Raw genomic sequence first — 18,881 nt, 5'->3', positions numbered from 1 at the left:
ATTACAAACATTTCAATGGGCTCAGTGCAACACAGTCATGACCAAGTAGAGTGAGACCCTAGGTCTCCAACAGGCAGAATGTGACCAAAATCTGGTTCTGATGTTTCCTTAATGTCAGGTTTTGCCAGTGGAGGAAACAAACAAAAAACAAACAAACAAACAAACAAACAAAAAAAAAAACAAAATAAAAAACTGGTACTGCAGAGCTGCTAATGAAAACAATTCAGAGAACATAAATGCTAGAATAATTTTGGACCCACCATGTCGGGCCGGTTTCAATGCAAATGTAGTGTTCCGATTTCTCCCTTCAATGGGAAGGTATAATTAGCTCAGCTGCAACAGGGTGGATGCCTGGAGGCAGCCATTTCCTGGTGCTACCAGCTCCCCTGTAACCAAGGAACAGCTGCCACCCGCCCCTCCTGCCATGAATTGCACAGAGACATGGCTATCCCTCAAGGCTGCTTATAAGCCACCATGAACGGAAGGCTTGGACTTCTAGTGGGAATGGTTCTTGCTTAAAGATAAAGAACATTTTATGCAGTTCAGTTGACTCCGTGCCCAATCACCATTTTTCCACATAAGATAGTCCTTGTCAGAAAACAAAAACCAAAACAAACAAAAAAACCCACACACAACTGTCTCCCATTACTGCCATGGAAAGAATTTTTAACATTGGTGATGACAGCTCACATCAGCTAAAGCAGCTTCTCACCTTGGAGTTCAGTGCAGAGTGTTGAAGAGGATAGGGAGAAAATAATGAAAAAATTTTTAAAAAAATTACTTAAGGTGCCGGCAAATTAGAAACCTGAACTGTAAGGAGAACACATTACCCCAGCTATGGTGACAGAGAAGTTGAAGAGACACCGTGAAGGGGATGGGTCCAAGGTTAAGCTTTTAAGCGACCCAATAGGTGAATGACTGATGTAAAAGCAAGAGTGCTCTGGGACTTAGCCACCGCAGGAGACATTGGAGTTCTCCTGCAAAACAGATCAACAGCTTCTGCTTGTCCACTTGACAAACTCAACACAATGGACCCCATCAATATGTCAATAAGCAAACATCTCCCAAGAGCCAGTTCTATGACAGCAAATACTCACTTTCACGAAACGAAAAGGTGAACCATCATTCTGAAATTCTAGAGAAGGCAAAATAAAGTGTCATTTCCTTGTTTCCCTAGGCTGCTAGCAAATTGTCAGGTTTCGCATCCATCATTCACTTCCCTACGCAGTCCTGCCCATTCCCATCTGCAACAGAGACCATTGCGAGGCTGGCTCTTTTCCCTCATCCTGAACGGAAAAACCAAATAAAAACTAACCCTGCAATTGCAAATGAGTAGTGACCATGGGGCCTGGGGGGTGGGGTGAAATTAACGTGGCATCTGGAGCACATTTCTTAGTGACTCAGCCAGTTCCAAGATCATGTAACAAATAAAGGAACTGGGAATTGTTATTCTTCCGATCATTTCAGAAGGAAGTACTTCAGAATATTGTCACCTAAGTGGAGGACTTTCTTTTTAACAAATAATAAAATATGGTAGGCAGCAAAGTCCAGTGTTTTTACAATGTGTAAATAAATGACCAAGATTAATTTCTTATGTTCATAATGATGGTCACTGTTTTGCTATTATTTTCCTTTTCAAGCTTTTTTTTTTCCTGTTTTTTGAGATATAATTCAGGTACCACAATATTTAGCCTTTAAAGTGAATGATTCAGTATTTTTTCAGTATATGATTAATGTTGTACAATTGCCACCACTGTATATAGTTCTAGCATATTTTCATCACCCCCAAAAGAAACACTGTACCCAGTAGCAGTCAATTCCCATTCTTCCTCCCCTCATCTCATGGTAACCACTACTTCCTGCCTCTATGGATTTGCCTCTACTGGACATTTTATATAAATGGAATCATACAGTATGTGGCCTTTTGGGTCTCACTTCTTTCACTTAGCACACTGTTTTAGAGGTTTATCTGTGTTGCAGCATGAATCAGTACTTTATTCTTTTGTACTGCTGAATAATATTCTACTGTATGGATTACCACATTTTGTTTATTTATTAATCAGTTGATGAACAGTAAACTTGTTTCCACTTTTTAGCTCTTAATAATAATACTACCATGCACATTTGTGTTCAAGCTTTTGTGCAAACATATTATTTCAGTTCTCTTGGGTATATGCCTAGCAGTAGAATTACTGAATTACATGGTAACTCTATGTTGAACATTTTGAGGAACTACCAAATGGTTTTCCAAAGCAGCTACACCATTTCATATTCCCACCAGGAGAGTACCAGAGTTTCAATTTCTCTACATCCTGGCTAACACTTGCTATCGTAGTCATCTCAGGGGGTGTGAAATGGTATCGTATTGTGAGTTTTCTTTGCATTTTCTCTAAAGACTAATGATGTCACCCATCTTTTCATGTGCTTGTTGACCATGTGGATATTGTCTTTGGAGAAATGTCTATTCAGAACCTTCTTCTACTTTTGAATGGAGTGATTTTATCTTTTTATTGTTGAGATTTTGGGTATTTTCTTTAAATTATTTTGGAGATTCCTAGAGAGGAGGATGCCAGGTTCCATCCAGCTAAGTCCTAGCTTTGGGGATGAAGTATATGTGTATTGATTTGGGTAATAATTAGGTGGAAAAACTTACTGAGCATTCACTTTTTGTGTCAGGCACGTTGAACTCTTTACTAACACCGTGGAGAGAAAGCCTTTGCCTGGGCCACATGTCCCTCCCTTGGGTGCTCATCAAGAACAGCAAAGCTTTTCCTCAGAGAATCATCCATGTGTTTCCCTGCCCCATCAAGGAAGGGAGACCTTTCATCAAAGTGTAGAACTAGCAGAGGAGACACCTCTTTGGTAGGTAAAATCTCCCCCATGTTTTAGATATCTTGAACAAACTAGTCATTGCTTTTAAGCTACATTTTGAACACTTGAAGTTAAGAGTGTGCCCCCATCTCCTGAAAATACACCCAAGAGAATCCTTTTCCATGTGGTCTCTATTCCTTTTTGCCATATAAGATGTAAACAATGCTTATCAAGGTGATCAAGAAGAAAAACGCCACAAAACAGTCATGAAGAATAATGGAGCACGACAATAGATGCATTTTCTTACACTAATTATAGCAAAGTTCACTCCACTAAAATGCAGAGGCCATAGAGGTGAGCAAGGCTGTAAGAAGGGGGATAGGAAATAAACAGAGAAGGTGCCTCCTCAAACATAAATAACAATGAGAAGAGCAAAGCTAGCATCGTCACCAGCCCTACCCTATTATGAAAGGTAGCCAGTTCTGTGCTTTACGCTCTGAAGCTACAGACACCAGGACATTTATTCCCTTCCTTCATTTTCCCTTCCTCTCTCCTGGAAAAAACAAGCAAAACACACAAGAAAATCAAATTGAGGGCTGATAGAAAATTAAATCGAAGTGGTAGAACACCACCCCGAATCTTCACTCTAAATATCACAACTTCAACATTTCCAGAAATTCCCTTTTCTCTCATGTCCGAGTTCCAAAAATCTCAGTTAACAAAGTTAACCTATCCCGGGGGCCAGTTCTAGGTCATCAGTGGATTTGAGTCACTGTCTATAACTCTGCCTCTCAGTGACTTCAGTGGCGGAAACACCAGACAAGCTGTGTGGAAGTGTCTAAGAACAGGCAGGACAGAACTTCTTCCATCTCACCAAGCTAAACTGCTTTCAACCAAGGTGGTGCTTGGAGGGAACTTCCAAAGTCCAGTGTACTATTATTTATGTGAGCAAGTTCACTTCAGTTCAAATCTCAAACAAAGGCTCCAGACATAATTTCACAGAATCAAAGCCAAACCTCAGCATCCTTTAACCTCACCAGGAATTCCCCCAGGCCCTCAGGTTTCTCTGGAAGGATTCTCACACTGAGGACTTCACTCTTGGAGATCTCACCCACCATGCTGGAGTGCCAAGAGCAGGGTGGGTGCTATGGACTGACCTGCGTCCCCCCAAAATTTATATGTTGATAACCTCACCTCCAGGATCTCAGAATGTGACTGCATTTGGAGATAAGACTTTAAATAGGTGATTAAGTTAAAATGAGATCATTAGGGTGGGATGCAATCCAATCTGACTGGTGTCCTTAAAAGAAGAGGAAATTTAGACATAAAGGGAAGGATTGGGAGGTGACCCACACATAAAAACCATCCCATGTGAGGACACAGTGAGAAGGCTGCCACCTGCAAGCCAAGGAGCAAGACCTCAGAAGGAACCCATCCCACTGACACCTGGAGCTTGGACTTTCAGCTTCCGGAGCCGCGAGAAACACTTGTCTGTTGTTTAAGCCACCCAGTCGTGATATTTTGTTATGACAGCCTCAGCAAACAAATACAGCAGGGGTCCCGCAGGGAAAGAGGTCCTTGGGGTCTCTGATCTGCACAGCTACTCACCCTGTAGTAGTCAGTGCTGTACACGTCCCGGGACATCCCGAAGTCCCCGATTTTCACCAGCAAATTCTCCCCGACCAGGCAGTTCCTGGTGGCCAGGTCGCGGTGCACGAAGTGCTGGGACGCCAGGTAGACCATGCCCGCGGCGATCTGCTGGGCTATATGCAGCATCTGTGACTGCGTCAGCTCCGTGGGCGGATTGCCCTCAGCCATCAGCACGGCGTCAGGGCCGTGTGCCCTGGGGGAGGACATGGAGAATGAAGCTGGGTGTCTCAGCATTTTCACTCCAGGGGCCCTTTGCCCCTGCCCCTCCCCGTCCCTTCTGCTAAGCTCCTCACCCCTACCCTGTCAGCTGCTGGTGCTAAAAGATGCTGCCTGACTTAGCATGAAGAGGAGACGAAGGTGCTTCACACAGTCATACTTCTGAAGTCCCGAGGGCACCCAGGCCGCTCTGTTTCCCGAAGATTCTGGAATTCCCAGGACCCCATGGGCCTGAATATCCCCCTTCCCTCCAGTGCACAGACAGGTTGACATTTTAGGGGCTCTGGCACTCTGCTGGGTTCAGCCACTGGCCAGGGCCCCTTGACCCGGAGAAACAGCAGGTAGGTGAAGGAAGACAAAACCAAAAACAAAACACTGGGGGAAAGATGGACTCTCCTCGAGGGATGGACATGGCAGCCCAGTGGGTCCGCACCCCTCCCCACCTAGCCAGATTATGGCAGACTATGCCAGAGCATCCTGCAACCAAGCTGATTCCTCCAGAGTTTGGCAGCCTGCGGCCTTCCACAGTCCGCCTGATTTGCGGCCAGGCATGGTTTTGAAGCTACCCCTGGCTCTCTCAAGCCCAGTTCAACGACAGAGTCCCAGGGCATTCTCAACCTGGATGTTCATTCCCAATACAAAATACCATTGCCTTCTGTCCACCCCTCCTCCAACCTCCGCTCAACACGGGCTATGGCCAACACATACGAGAACTGTTTTGAACCCACAGCCTGTTTATTCTTTTGCTGGGGAAAATTTTATTGTTTACACTATGGGGAGGGGGACTATGATTTTTTAAATCTTATTTTTCTTCTGTCTTACACACCTGGCCTCTCCCCAGCTATGTGATGACTTAGGGCATCCTAACACACATGTGCTGCAGGGGTGGGAGGATCCGCATCTTAGGATGCCGCCCTCAGCGCGGCGGGCCCTGCTGTGACATCCTGAGCTGGGAGCCAAGATGGGCGTCATTGCCCCTGGTGGCCTGAGGGGGCGCTGCAGTGCAAGGAATAAAGGCGGGGTTTACTGCCGGGCTCTGTCCTGGCGTGGCCAAAGGGCTTCTCCCTTGGAAAGGAAAGATCTCCCTCAAGACATTTTGAAACACTTGGAATAAATATAGAGGTTTTTGCATAAATGTTAAAGTGGGTAACCTCACCTGCAGGGTTTCAGAGCCGTGTGAGTATTTGAAACTGAGAAAGCCAGAATTGTCTGAGAACACATGTCAGGGTTTGCCCTGCCTCTCCGCCCTCCTTCCCCAAAATTATTCAAGCCACAGGCGTATCCCCACTTCCATCCTGGCTCCAGCCTACAGTGACTCGCCTTCCCTTTGATTTCGGGAGGCATTCTGCCACCAGGTCTTTCATTCCTGTATTCTAAGGGAATGAGCACTGGACAAGGAGTTAGGGGCTCTCCCAGGCCCACCAGGTCCAGTGCCATGATCCAGGGAAGCCCTTTAATTTCTCTCATGTGCTATTTCTTCATTAGTCAAAAATACAGGGGAATATTATACTGGCAATACATAGACCCTGGCCATGCTGGTGCTTGATATACGGCTTTTGGATGAAGAGATCCCTCCTGTCTTTAAATACCTGGATTGAACCATTCCCTAGGGAGGAGTTTCCTGTTTTTGTACAAGCCAGTCCTAACATATTTCACCTCTACTCAAACCACAACCCCCAGCTGCCTCTTGTCACATTGAGGAACAATACTGGGAAAATGCTCCAGGGCTTTCTTCAGCTCAAAAGCACATATTCAAGGTAAGAAGCGGCACAATGGCCAAAGCTCCAGGATATGTGAAATGAATTTGGATCCTGTCCCACACTCGCTGTGTGATCTTGGGTGAGTTACATAACCTCTCTGGGCCTATTTCCTCACTCTGTAAATTGGAGATACTAACTGCCCCTTGCTAAGGGCATTGATGTGAGGAGGATTGACACTGCGTTTGCATAGTACTTCGTGGCCTTTCACAGGAAAACCAGGGAGAAAGGCTTTGCAAACAAAGATTCTCTTTAAAAATGAAACGGAGAGGTGATGTGAAAACACAAGTTATCCTCTGTGCATTAGTTTTTGTAACTGGCCTGTAACAGGGCTCTTCAGGATACCAGAGGGTGAGCCCTTTCCACCTCACTAAAGGTGAATCAGGCCTAACCCTTTCAAGCACTGAGGGGCCCGGGGAAATTGCCAACATTTTCACTGGTCTTCCTTAACTCTACTGTGACCTCAGCACCAGAAGGGGCCTGGGGTGCACACAAACTAAAGAAAACCTGAAATAAAGACCAAGAGAGTCGGTCAGAATTTAATCTTCATAGATACCATCTGAAGACTAAAATAATTGGTTGATTGGCCACAGCCTTATCTCAGTTCCAGAAAACTTATCTACTTTAAATATCTCTCAGAGGCAAAGGCTCCAGGAGAGAGGAAAAGTTAGATGTCAGTGCAAAAGGCCACCTCTGCACAAAATTCTATCCTCCAACTCCACACTCTGCAGATGTCAGGAAGCTGGTGGCCCTCTAATGCCTAATGCACTTTGTATTAGTATGTGTGGGTTGGGGGAGACTCCTGGATTTTTAAACAGTCATTTCCCCTGTTTATATCTGGGTATTTGCTGTTCGACTTTTTGAACACGGCTCTTTAAATAAAATAAGCCTCTGGATGCTTTCTCTGAGCAGAACATACTGCTGTAAAAAGTGGGTAGGTGGGTCTGCTGCACAAGTCCTTAAGAGGATCGAAATACAGTTAACGCTGCAATCCTCTGCTTTCACTTTCCCAGGTCCTCATGAAGTCTTAGAAATAAAAACACGTTTCATCTCTTCCAGGAGGACATTCCTTAAGAGGTAAAAAAAAAAAAAAAAAAAAAAAAAAGTACCACCAGCTCCCTGGCTTGGGAAGCAAGTAGCAGGTTCATGGGCCTGACTTAGCTGTCCAGTTCTCTCCATTGTGGGTTACAGCCAGCACTGCACTAACTGCTCTGGCCCCAGGATTCTATAGCGCACCACTTTCCTTCTGGTCTTTTTAACCACCACCTCAGCAGAGAGGATGGCAGAGTGGTTAAGATCATGAGTTTTTGCAGCCAGGGGCTGCAGGTTTGAGTCTCAGCTCTGTCATCCGCTACTTGTGCGATTCAGTTTCCCCTACTGTAATGCAGGAATGATGGCAAGGATGGGTTATACCCTAAAAGATATTAAAATGCTTAGAAAGTGCAATAAATGCTAGCTGTTATAGTTTGAAAAACAGTAGTCTATCTTTCCCCTCATTAGAAGGGAACTCTGGACAGATTCTAAGAGGAAAAATCATGAAACCCTTGCAAGCAAAGACATGTGTTTTATTCCTCATTTCCCACTCTAACTAGCATACAGCCTGGCCATGCTGGTGCTTGATATATGGCTTTTGGATGAATAAAGAGAGTAGGGAGACAAGAGAAGACATCTGTCTTTATAGGGCAGAGCTGATGACAGCTGGAGACTTTTCATGGCAGCTAAGTGCCCAGTTCCCTTGCGGAAAGAGGACAGCCTATATTCGCAGCATGTTAGTGCACCTGAGAACTAGATTCTTGGCATGGCAGACCTCTTGTTCCCAGAGTTTAGCAGGTTCTGAAACTAAGCAGGCTAGGTTTCCAATTGCTCCACACCCTGTGCAAGGTGCCAAGGGAGAACCAGGTGCCTGTTCCTTCTGCAAGGCAGGAAGGAGAGCTAGGGAGAAGGAGAGGCTGAGTGAGAAAGTGAAAGAATCAAGTTGTAACACACACACACACACACATTCATGTATGTACAGACACACTGTGAGCTCACAGAAGCATTTAATTGCATCAAGGTGAGCACATTTGGATTTCTTATGCTACAGTTTTTGGAAAGCACCATTTTGTATTAGGGAAGTAGACTGGGGCATGGGAACAATGGGAAAATATTTCTCCTAGAAGCAGCCGGACCTCAACCACATTCAACTTTTTTCTTCCTTTCATGTTAGAGCTGACAAGACAATGTCCAAAAGTCATCCCCTGTCCTATCACTTACAAGAAAAATTTTGCTGACATAGGATAATGCATTAGGATTGTCTCAGAATACTGCAAATTGGCCACATATTCCTAATCCCACCTGGCATTTCCTCACCCACACAATCATAGGAAAAGTAGAGAACAGGGATCCAGCCCAGCAAAGAAGAACTAAATTGCACGTGGATCTACGAGGCTAAAGAGGGTAAAAATGATCCAGACGGCAGCAACCATGTGATGCCATTTCTAAAAACGGCAGTATGTTCTTGTGGTGATTGACTGATTACTTAAACTGCAGTGTCTGAGTCTTACAGCAGATACATGCAGCTTACTGGGGCTGATTTCTGTGCAAAGCCCTCTTCAGCGCCCATGGAAATGAGAGGTAGACAGAGAGTCCTAGTGTTGCCATCACAAAAAGGTGCCACTTCCCCAGGATTTCAGATCTCTCAACCAACATGAAGAGGAAATTGTGGCAGAGATGAACCATTGTGAAAGATTATGGGGGCAACCTTTCTTATTACCTCTCAACTCAACAATGCACACACTGGACCTTGAGATGGATTAAATGATACCCCTTTCACAGGTAAGGAAACTGAGCTCAGCAAGGGCAGGCGAACAGCCTTTAACACCTTTCCTAACTATTGCTATCTACCAAGATATCACAAGCAGCCCGTTTGCTAATCTTTCCTAAATGAGGACTAGCTAAATTAAAAAAGGAAAAAAAAAAAAACAAAAAAAGAAAATTAGACCCAGATAAAACTTAGAGAGGATCCAAGGCAGGCCTACCTGAGAACAAGGTGACTGAGCAAAGTGGGGTGGAGGCTCTTTTAAGCAACACCAGCAACTTGATGCCGAATAGGAAGGAGAACCTGAATCTCCCGTCCTCACTATTGGGCCCTCTCACTCTTTAGGTTCATGATAATGTATGTGTCACTTCCATAGAAGCCAAAGCATCACTTGCCTTCCTTCCCCAAGGAGTATCTGGCTCAGCACATTTCTTCCCTTCCTTTGTAGATGCAGGAGAAGAGCACTCACTATGGACCCCACCAGGGTGATCACCAACTCCCTGCATCTTATTAAACTCAGCTCTCCTTGTGATATCTCTTACCAAGGCAGCTGGTTTACCAGCTGACATCATTCCTGGCAGAATTCAAGCGTCTGCTTATTGAACGCTCCCTATTCGCTCCTACGCCAAGAGCTTTCTATACTTATTCTAGTTCAGTCCTCATGCCTACCCTGCCAGCTCAAGATTCTCATCAGAACAGCTGAGAGACTTGCCTGAGGTCACTCAGCTAATAATGCCTGGACTGAGACTCAACTTCAGTGTCTGGAGGCCAAAAATCCCTACTGGTATCATCACGCAGCATGGTCTCCTCAAAAGTCACCCCTTATATTGTGTGAGTTAGCTTCACTGTTTCGAAGCAAGTTGACCTTTCTTCCCAGATCACAGCCACTTTCAGCCATTTCTCACCTGTTGTATCTTGTGGTTCCTCCCAGTTTCCTGTACCCATCACCTGAGGGAGGGAATTTCTTGAGAAGGCACAGCTGAACTAAAACCCAATCAAGGCCAGGTGTGGTGGCTCATGCCTGTATTCCCAGCACTTTGGGAGGCCAAGGGAGGCAGATCACTTGAGATCAGGAGTTCGAGACCAGTCTGGCCAACATGGCAAAACCCTGTCTTTACAAAAATATGAAAATTACCAGGCATGGTGGCACATGCCTGTAATCCCAGCTACTTGGGAGGTTGAGGTGGGAGAATCGCTTGAACCTGGGAGGCAGAGATTGCAGTGAACTGAGATCACACAACTGCACTCCAGCCCGGGTGACAGAGTGAGACTCTGTCTCAAATAAATAAATAAATAAATAAATAAATAAATCCCACCCAATCAGGCCAATGTTAGAAATTCAAATGACACCCTAATCAGTAGCCCAGTGACTCCCTTTATAGTCAACATTTTCTCTTCCTTGCCTTGCCTTTTTCTGAAGACCCCACATCCCATAAAACTTCTCAGTTGAAGCTGTCCATCTTCTCATGACCTCAGGGTCTCTGCATAATCTGGAAGACTCCATAATCTGGAGTCTTCAATCAATGTTTTTACCTCCTTCCTTCTGAAGCTTTTCTTCTTTGGATTTTGATCTTTCCACTGTAGATCCTCTGAACTACTGGCCTTCTGGTTATTCTTTTTGTCCTTAGAATAAAGTCCAAGCCCACACCCCACCCTTTCAGCCTTGACTCCTCCAGCTGTTTTTCTGCTTCCCTTTCTTACTGTTCATTCCACAGCCTGGGAACTTGAAAACTTCACTCTCACTGGACTGCACTTTCCATTGTGACACCTGGGCACCTTAGCTCTTCCCGTTTCCTTTGCCTTTAATAACACCACATGGCAAACTCCTAGAGAACATCTAAGACCCACCCCAAATGCCTATGTCATATACCACTCAATGTAGCAAATGTTCAGTGAATGCAGACTGAATTGAGTTGGATCATTTGCATCACATTACATAGAATTCATTGATTAAGGAAAAAGAACAAGACTGTCGTCTTCTTTTTTCTCTCCTCCTTTCTCTGGCACACGCTGGTGTCATCAAATAAGACGCTTCGAGAAAGGTCTAGGGGTCCCTTGTTCCCTCCCATGAACCTGCCCCACTCCTGAACCCTGAAGTCCTGCTCGCTCCTGGAGCCCACCTCCCTGCCTCACTGTACCTGAGGAACTTGTTGAGGTCCCCGTGCTTCATGTACTCGAAGACCATGATGAGGGGGTCGCCCTCCACACAGACGCCATAGAACTTGACGATGTGCTCATGCTGGAGGTTGGTCAGGAGCTCGGCCTCGCGGTGGAAGTCTTTGCGTGCATTGTCACTGGCATCCTTCAGGGTCTGGGGGTGGGCATCAAAAGAGAGGGATTACTTCAGTGGGCCCTATGCTACTGAGATGGGAAACACATCGTCTCATTTGTTAGGCAGAAGATGAGAAAACAGCCTAGTTCCTACGGAAATAATGTTTGTGCTAATAACTGAGGAGTAACTCCTCAGGCATATGCAAAGCTTTCCAGCTTACGACACACTTTCACAGAGGTTCTCTCATTAGGTTACAGACAGGAGGTCTTTTTAGGGTCCACATCCTTCCTAATCCTGCCCTGCACCCAATAATGCCCATGGGCTTCTCTCCCTTGTTGGTGCCTGTTGTGCTTTCTGTGATGCGATGTGCAGCTCACCTCTGCTCAGATAAGATTTAAAAACTTTATGTTATGATTCTGTTGCAAGAGGAGTACAGTGAACCTTTGTGGACCCATCTCCAGCTTCAGCAACGATCACTTTGCCTGTCTTTATGTAGCACTGCACAGAGCCTTCTCCAGCCTGTGCTTACAAACACTGCCGGCTCACAAAACATCCCTGCCCAGCGAGCCGCAAGAAGAGTGGTCGCGCTGCCAAGGTGAAGATGCCCAGGGGCATGACAGCCGGGTTTTGGTGCCTTTAGTTTTCTGCTCAGATCACTCTGCCACCGCGGTATCATAACATGGCAAAGCTGGCATTTAGTGATGCATATAATGTGCTGAGCTCCTGGCATGTGCCCATCACCGAGCCAGAGCTGTGATGGCATCAAGAAGGCCATGACCCAGATCCTGGCCTCAGGCGCTTATGGGCAAACAGGGAGATATGACATGTATATAAATAACTGCAATTCAAGCTCAAAACCCACTGTCCTGAATGAATCAGCGCCTGCATCTCTCTCCAGCTCAATCCCTTGACACTCCTCTCGAAACCCATGCGTCCACGTTAAGAACTATCTGCAGTTGCCCTGATAACAGCAGGCCATGCCTCCCTCCCTTTGCACATGTGCATTCCTCTGTCTGGAATGCTATCTTGGGTGTGGTCACTGGCATGGGAGGTTGAACTCCCCACCTTTGCCAAGGCTGTTCACTTCCTAATCCCAGGAGCCTGTGAATACGTTGCCTGATGTGGCAAAAGCAGCTTTGCAGATGTAACTAAGTTAAGGATCTTGAGGTGGAGAGATTATCCTGGATTATCCAGGAGGGCCCAATGTCATTACAAGGGTCCTTATGAGAGCAAAGAGAGGCCAGGCGTGATAGCTCAAGCCTGTAATCCCAGTACTTTGGGAGGCTGAGCAGGGCAGATCACCTGAGGTCAGCAGTTCGAGACCAGCCTGGCCAACATAGTGAAACCCCGTCTCTACTAAAAATACAAAAATTAGCTGAGTATGATGGTGGGTGCCTGTAATCCCAGCTACTCAAGAGGCTGAGGACGAAGAATCACTTGAACCCGGGAGGCGGAGGTTGCAGGGAGCCAAGACCATGCCGCTGCAATCCAGCCTGGGCGACAGAGGAAGACTGTCTCAAAATAAATAAAAGCAAAGAGAGAGCCGTAAGGACAGAGGATCAGAGAGGAGAAAAGATGTCACATTTCTGGCTTTGAGGATGAAGAAAGGGGCCATGAGCCAAGAAATGTGGGTGGCCTCTAGAAGCTGGAAATGGCAAGGATGCATGCTAGCCTAGAACCTCCAGAAGGAACCAGCCCTGCTAACATCTTGTCTTTAGCTTAGCAAAACTGATTTCAGGTGTCTGACCACCAGAACTGAGATAAATCATTTGTGTTGTTTATGATGCTGAGTTTGCAGTCATCTGTTACAGCAGCCATAGAAAACCAATATACCTGGTTAATATCTAGTAGTCCTCCAAGACTCGGTTCAGCTGCCACCTCTCTGGGAAGTGTTCCCTGACCACCCTCATTGCTGTCACATCCCCTTTGTGCTGCAGGCCAGAGTGGATAATCCTGCTAGGTGAGCCTCATACTTACCTCTATCACATCACAGACCACAGTGCATTCCAATTGCATGTTTACTTGCTTATCTCTGGTACAGGCTGTGAGCTCCTTGACCCAGGAACTATGCATTTCTGCATTGCCAGCCCTGGGCAGAGCACAGCGCGAATATTCAACATCTATTTGTGTAATGAATGATGAAGGCCATGAGAACTAAACACTGACAGCAAGAGAGGTCAGAGAGGGAGTGGTTGCTTCTAATTGAGGAAAAGGCATACTTCTCCTGGCAGAAGTGGCATGTGAGTAGTGAATCCCATCTCCAGAGAGACTATAGTCAGTCATTAAGGTTAGATGGCAAATGGGAACATCTGTGTTCACTTAAATTTAGTATTGGAATGGAATGACAGCACTGTCATCTGTCAGATATGTACTGACTGCAAAACTAAAAGATGATACCCAGTGTCCAGAACACGACCGGGTCCCTGGTGGTCATTTTCTAGATCACGGCCTCAGTGCTGCTCTCCCTGTGGGGACATTCCTGACCTACGCCACCCGGAGACCTTGAATGTGCCACAGGTGGAGTTCTCCAGGGAGCAGATCTGAGATGGAGATTAGCAGGTGAGGCATTTATTAGGGCACGCTCTGGGGATCAATACTATTTTCACTTTACTCTGTGGTTTTCTGAGAAGTGTCTTTATAAGCACCACCAGCTCTGTTTGGAAAAGTGAGTGAATTTGGGTCAGCAAGTGCTCAGGGGCCATAAAGCTTCGATGGGGCTGTTGCCATAGAAACCACACATTCCTTCATTAAATAACAAAATGAACAGCAGCCAGGAACCTGGGGTCTGGGTCTCTGCTCCCTTGAAGCTACAGAAACTGGGCCTGTCATGGCCCCTGTGCCACCCAGATTTAATTAGTTTAGTGTTTAGCTAGATCCAAACTCAACTCTTTTGCATCCCTCTTGCACAGGGAGAGGTGATGCGCTTATCTTGCTGAGCTTCACAGTAGAAAAATAGCAGATGAGGTACGGAGGAGATGGAGGAGATGGAGGAGACGGAGGAGATGGAGGAGATGGAGGAGACGGAGGAGATGGAGGAGATGGAAGAGATGGAAGAGATGGAAGAGATGGAAGTCTATCTGCTGGGTCCTTCTCCTGGGTCCATGGAGCGAACTGCACACACCAGTGCCATTCTCACACTTGCACTTGCATAATGGTGTTGGGTACACATCTGTCTCCACTCCTGCCTTTGACAGTCGAAGTGTGTCCTGTCCACTCTTTTATCCCTTGCTGCCTAATCCAGTATCCGGCAACTAAAAGAACCCCTGACACACGAAGTTTGTGCAAAGTAGAGATAAAAGAATGGGAGGAGGAATGACCAGTGAATGATCATCTGGAAAAGTTGAACATGCGCTGAAGTGAGGAGTGGAAATGAAAGAAGGACCAAGGAAAGGAAGCAAGTGAAAGAACCTTCTTCCAAGGCTGAGGGAGCTGCCCAAAGGCACTCTCTCCTGGAGAGTTGGCCCCAAACTTGTGTTCCCCTTCCAGTCAAAGGACAAATCCTCACAATGGTGGTGCTCAAACGGCAGGGGTCCCAGCTTAGCATCAGAAAAGGCAGGTTCAAATCCTGGCTCTGCCCTTGAGCTCTCTGACTCTGGTTTTCTTCTTCGAGAGTGAGGATAACAATATCATCATCTACTCCACAGAGACACGAGGAGAATGATGCAAAGTAGTGTAAGTTGGGATGTTTTCCTTGGTAGAGAGGGACATTTGATGACTTCAATTTTAAACCAAAATCAGTCTTGTATTCAGTTTGCTCACATAAGAATCCAAGAAGGTCAAAATATGCATGAATAAGGCTCAAGGGCCAACCCAAGACATGAGAGCAGCGGTGCTACTGGAGCCATGACTTCTTCCCAGAGGGCTGTTCAACCTCCCGAAAGTATCAAAGTGCACACAGAGATCCAGCCCTTGGCCTGCAATGTTTTTTCAGAGATCCAGTCTCTATAGAGGATGTTCTGAGTCACTGAGATTGCTTATTTCTAAGGCACATGCCTATCTTTTCCAGTGAGTTGGAAAACATACTGACCCTTGAAGGTCATTATCACAAGGCATGAACAAATTTTGTGTATAATTTTTCTGCTCAAGTTTTAGCTGTGTGGTATTGATTCAAGAATGCCAGATTGGGCCAGGCGCGGTGGCTCATGCCTGTAATCCCAGCTACTCTGGCGGCTGAGGCAGGTGAATGGCGTGAACCCTGGAGGCGGAGCTTGCAGTAAGCAGAGAGTGCACAACTGTACTCCAGCCTGGGCGAAAGAGCGAGACTCCATCTCAAAAAAAATGATAGATTGTGTGTGTGTGTGTGTGTGTGTGTGTGTGTGTGTGAGAGAGAGAGAGAGAGAGAGAGAGAGAGAGAACAAGGTTTTCTTTTTTGAAATGCCAACCTGAAAGAGTTAAGAAGCATCTAACATTTCCATGTCCCCAAAGCAAAATATGGAAAAGAGCCCATTCTCAGTGCAATGTCAAAAACTGTGCTTCAGTAACATTTTTGAAATTGAGAGAAGAGATTCCACTATTCATGGGGCAAATGCATCTCACAAGCCTGGCCTCATCCAACATGCCCATCCATTTTTGCATGTTGGGTCTTTTTTCTAAATTATGATTCAATTCTATTTTAAGAGATTCAGAAAATATGGCGGTAACAAGTTGGGCAAAATCATCTTCTGAATTTGGCACTGTAAGGGCAGAATTTTTCTAAGGGTGGAACCATAGCCAGATAGCAATCAGAAGCTGGAAAATCCTGCTATCAACCCTATTTATAAAAATCATCTCTGTTTTAGTACTATGGCTGATTGTCATTTTACTCAATTATGCAAGGCTTGGCTGGTTCCCTGAGTCCCTTGGCAATGCACTGAGGCCATGAATATGGGGTGGCAGCTTCCCTCACTGACAATCCCTCTTCTTCAGGTTCATTTTGACAAGCATATTTGCCCGATCACTGAGCATTGCTATTTTCTTACTCCTACTGTCTGCTTTGTAGTTTCATTTCTTCTTATTCCTGGTGAATTTCCTGACACCCCAAAGCTGCCATCTTTTCTGAAGATACTCTTAAGGGAGAGGGCTCCTCCAGAGCTATAGCAAGATACTGCCTCAAGTACATATTGATTCAGATTTGGAATAATGCAGTAGTATGAAATAAATTTCAGCACAGAACTGAAAAACTAGGGATGGTGAAATAGGAGAGCAAAAACAAAAGAAAAATCAAAATTCATATGAAATGCTTCAGCAAAATATGAAGGTTAATGGAAAGCTAGTAAGAGAGGCAAGTGGGCTTATTTGAAATCATTGGTGTGATAGAATACTGTAGGACATGACAAATGATCACCCATTTCAAAGTATAGGTGGTTTAGGAGAGATGAGGTAAAATAGAGGTTGTGTCCTTTCTAAAAATACTGATCTTATAGTCTGTGTCTCATATATTTTAGAGATCATAGAAATAGTGTCTTTGTTAAGGTGAAAGATAAAATGTAGAAGAGATTATCATGGTAAGACCTCACTATGACCAATTCCCACCATAGTGTTTAAAACACAGAGGGAAATTTAAAAAAAACTCCCAAACCAGTCAACCAAGATGCATGAGAATGTTTGGTTAATATGCCTGAGTTCCTCTGGGTTAGGATCACTGTGGCAAGATCTGCTACAAATGGACACTCTTTAGTCTCCTGATGGCTCCTGGATGTGCACTGTCCAATACGGTAGCCAACAGTCACAGGTGGCTAGTGATAATTTGAAATTTGGCAAGTCCAAATTGAGATGTATTTTAGGTAAAAAATATCTAACAGATTTTGAGACCTTGCTACAAATAAAATAATGTTAACTATCTCATTAATATATTAATAATACATTGAAATGATAATATAGATATGTTGAGTTAAATAAACTATATTGATAAAATAAGTTTCATATGTTTCTTTTTACATTTCAAATATGCATATTAGGAAGTTCAAAATTACCAATGTGACTTGTAATAGTGGCTCACATTATGCTTCTGTTGGACTTCATTGTTCTATAAAAGCCACCTCCATAGGCTATTAGTGAGCCAACCTCTTTCTTGGGAATGTTGGAAAACATTTCTAAACTACAAAATTGAGATAGAATTAAGGCAGACACACTTATAAGTTTGTTACAGGCAATGATTAACCACGCATTTAGAGCAAGCCTTGATCACAATGCTGCATGCTGCATGAACTTCTAACGATAGGATCTTTTCTAAAAATAGGTAGAGGAAGTGTCTATCAAATTCTTAGAAAATTCAGCTTTGGAGGAGTGTATTTTAATGAATTCATGGATAGAAAGAACTTGGTAGAAATTAAATCTTAGAAACTAGAGAGAGTGCAATAGGTAGCTTCCCAACATCCCTACAAATGTAAAAACTCATTAAATGATTGTATGAAGATGATAATGATCACAAACACTCAGATAGTGCTGGCTATGTGCTAGAAAACAATACTCTGTGCATATCAACTCAGTTAGTTGTATATAACTCCTTTGACAGGACTTTAATTATGTACCAAGTCATAACCACAAATACAGGATTTATGGTCAGGGTGTTCACTGCTATCTTTATTTTCTCAGTCATACTGGCTCTTCCAGCTCAGATCTAACAAGGCAACTATCCAAAGGGAAACAGGAGGTTAAGTTTTGATTCACATACTTTAAACTATTTGCAATAATATGGCGGTTAAAATAGACAGTTTATACTTGCATATTATATCAAGTTGCATATTAGAAATGTTATGTCTTTGTATGGGAAACTAATTCATAACAACTGTCAATTAGAGAAATATTGAATCAAAAGAGAGTGAATCAGGAGTTGACCTCCAATGTGGATAAATGCAACATATTTACAGGCTTTAAATACACCAGCATAAAATTTTCCAATAAAATTTTGCTAGACATAAAGGAGCTGGTGGATCATGGTAGACCATGGTTTGATTGGAAATTCGTTCATCATGTTAAAGTAAATGAAAAAGCAGCACAACTATTTCAATCCATATACTCCAGAGATACAAAAGTGTGAAACGAATCCTCCAGCTATGTTTGATGCCAGATGAGTCCTCATTAGAGTGAAATGCACTGTTTTGTTTTAGCTTTTCTGAAAATATGTGGATAAATAGAAGATAAGCCAGAAACGAGGGTCACCAAAGTGATTAACAAAACAAAAAACAGACCCCTGACCCAAGGTCTAAAGTTGAAATTACTGGGAAAGGTATATTGATATAGGAACTTAATAATTGGGGCCTATCTAATTAAAATGCCTAACTCTCTATCTTACAGTGCACTCCTGCATGCCTGCGTACGCACACACACGCACACTCTTGAGTGTGCACACCAGGAAAAGAATATACGTACCCAAAGAACAATAGAAATCTAGTCTATT

The 18,881-nt window shown here is 44.4% G+C and overlaps 1 protein-coding gene across 6 annotated transcripts in view; it reads right to left on the bottom strand.

The window, feature by feature from the left end:
• Positions 1-18,881, bottom strand: part of NTRK2 (neurotrophic receptor tyrosine kinase 2) — a 373,097-nt gene that overhangs the window by 72,246 nt on the left and 281,970 nt on the right. For all 6 annotated transcript variants that reach the window (XM_017859916.1, XM_017859921.1, XM_017859918.1 and 3 more), the window contains 2 exons: positions 11,370-11,542; positions 4,420-4,654 (listed from right to left, as the gene is read on the bottom strand). In XM_017859916.1, the coding sequence (XP_017715405.1) occupies positions 4,420-4,654; positions 11,370-11,542 (408 nt within the window). The remainder of the gene's footprint in view (positions 1-4,419; positions 4,655-11,369; positions 11,543-18,881) is intronic.

The sequence above is a fragment of the Rhinopithecus bieti genome, unplaced genomic scaffold (assembly GCF_001698545.2).
Source record: "Rhinopithecus bieti isolate Rb0 unplaced genomic scaffold, ASM169854v2 scaffold_51345, whole genome shotgun sequence".
Classification (NCBI taxonomy): Eukaryota; Metazoa; Chordata; class Mammalia; order Primates; family Cercopithecidae; genus Rhinopithecus; species Rhinopithecus bieti.
The sequence above is the reverse complement of the archived record's forward strand: the minus strand, read 5'-3'. Positions and strand labels throughout refer to the sequence as shown.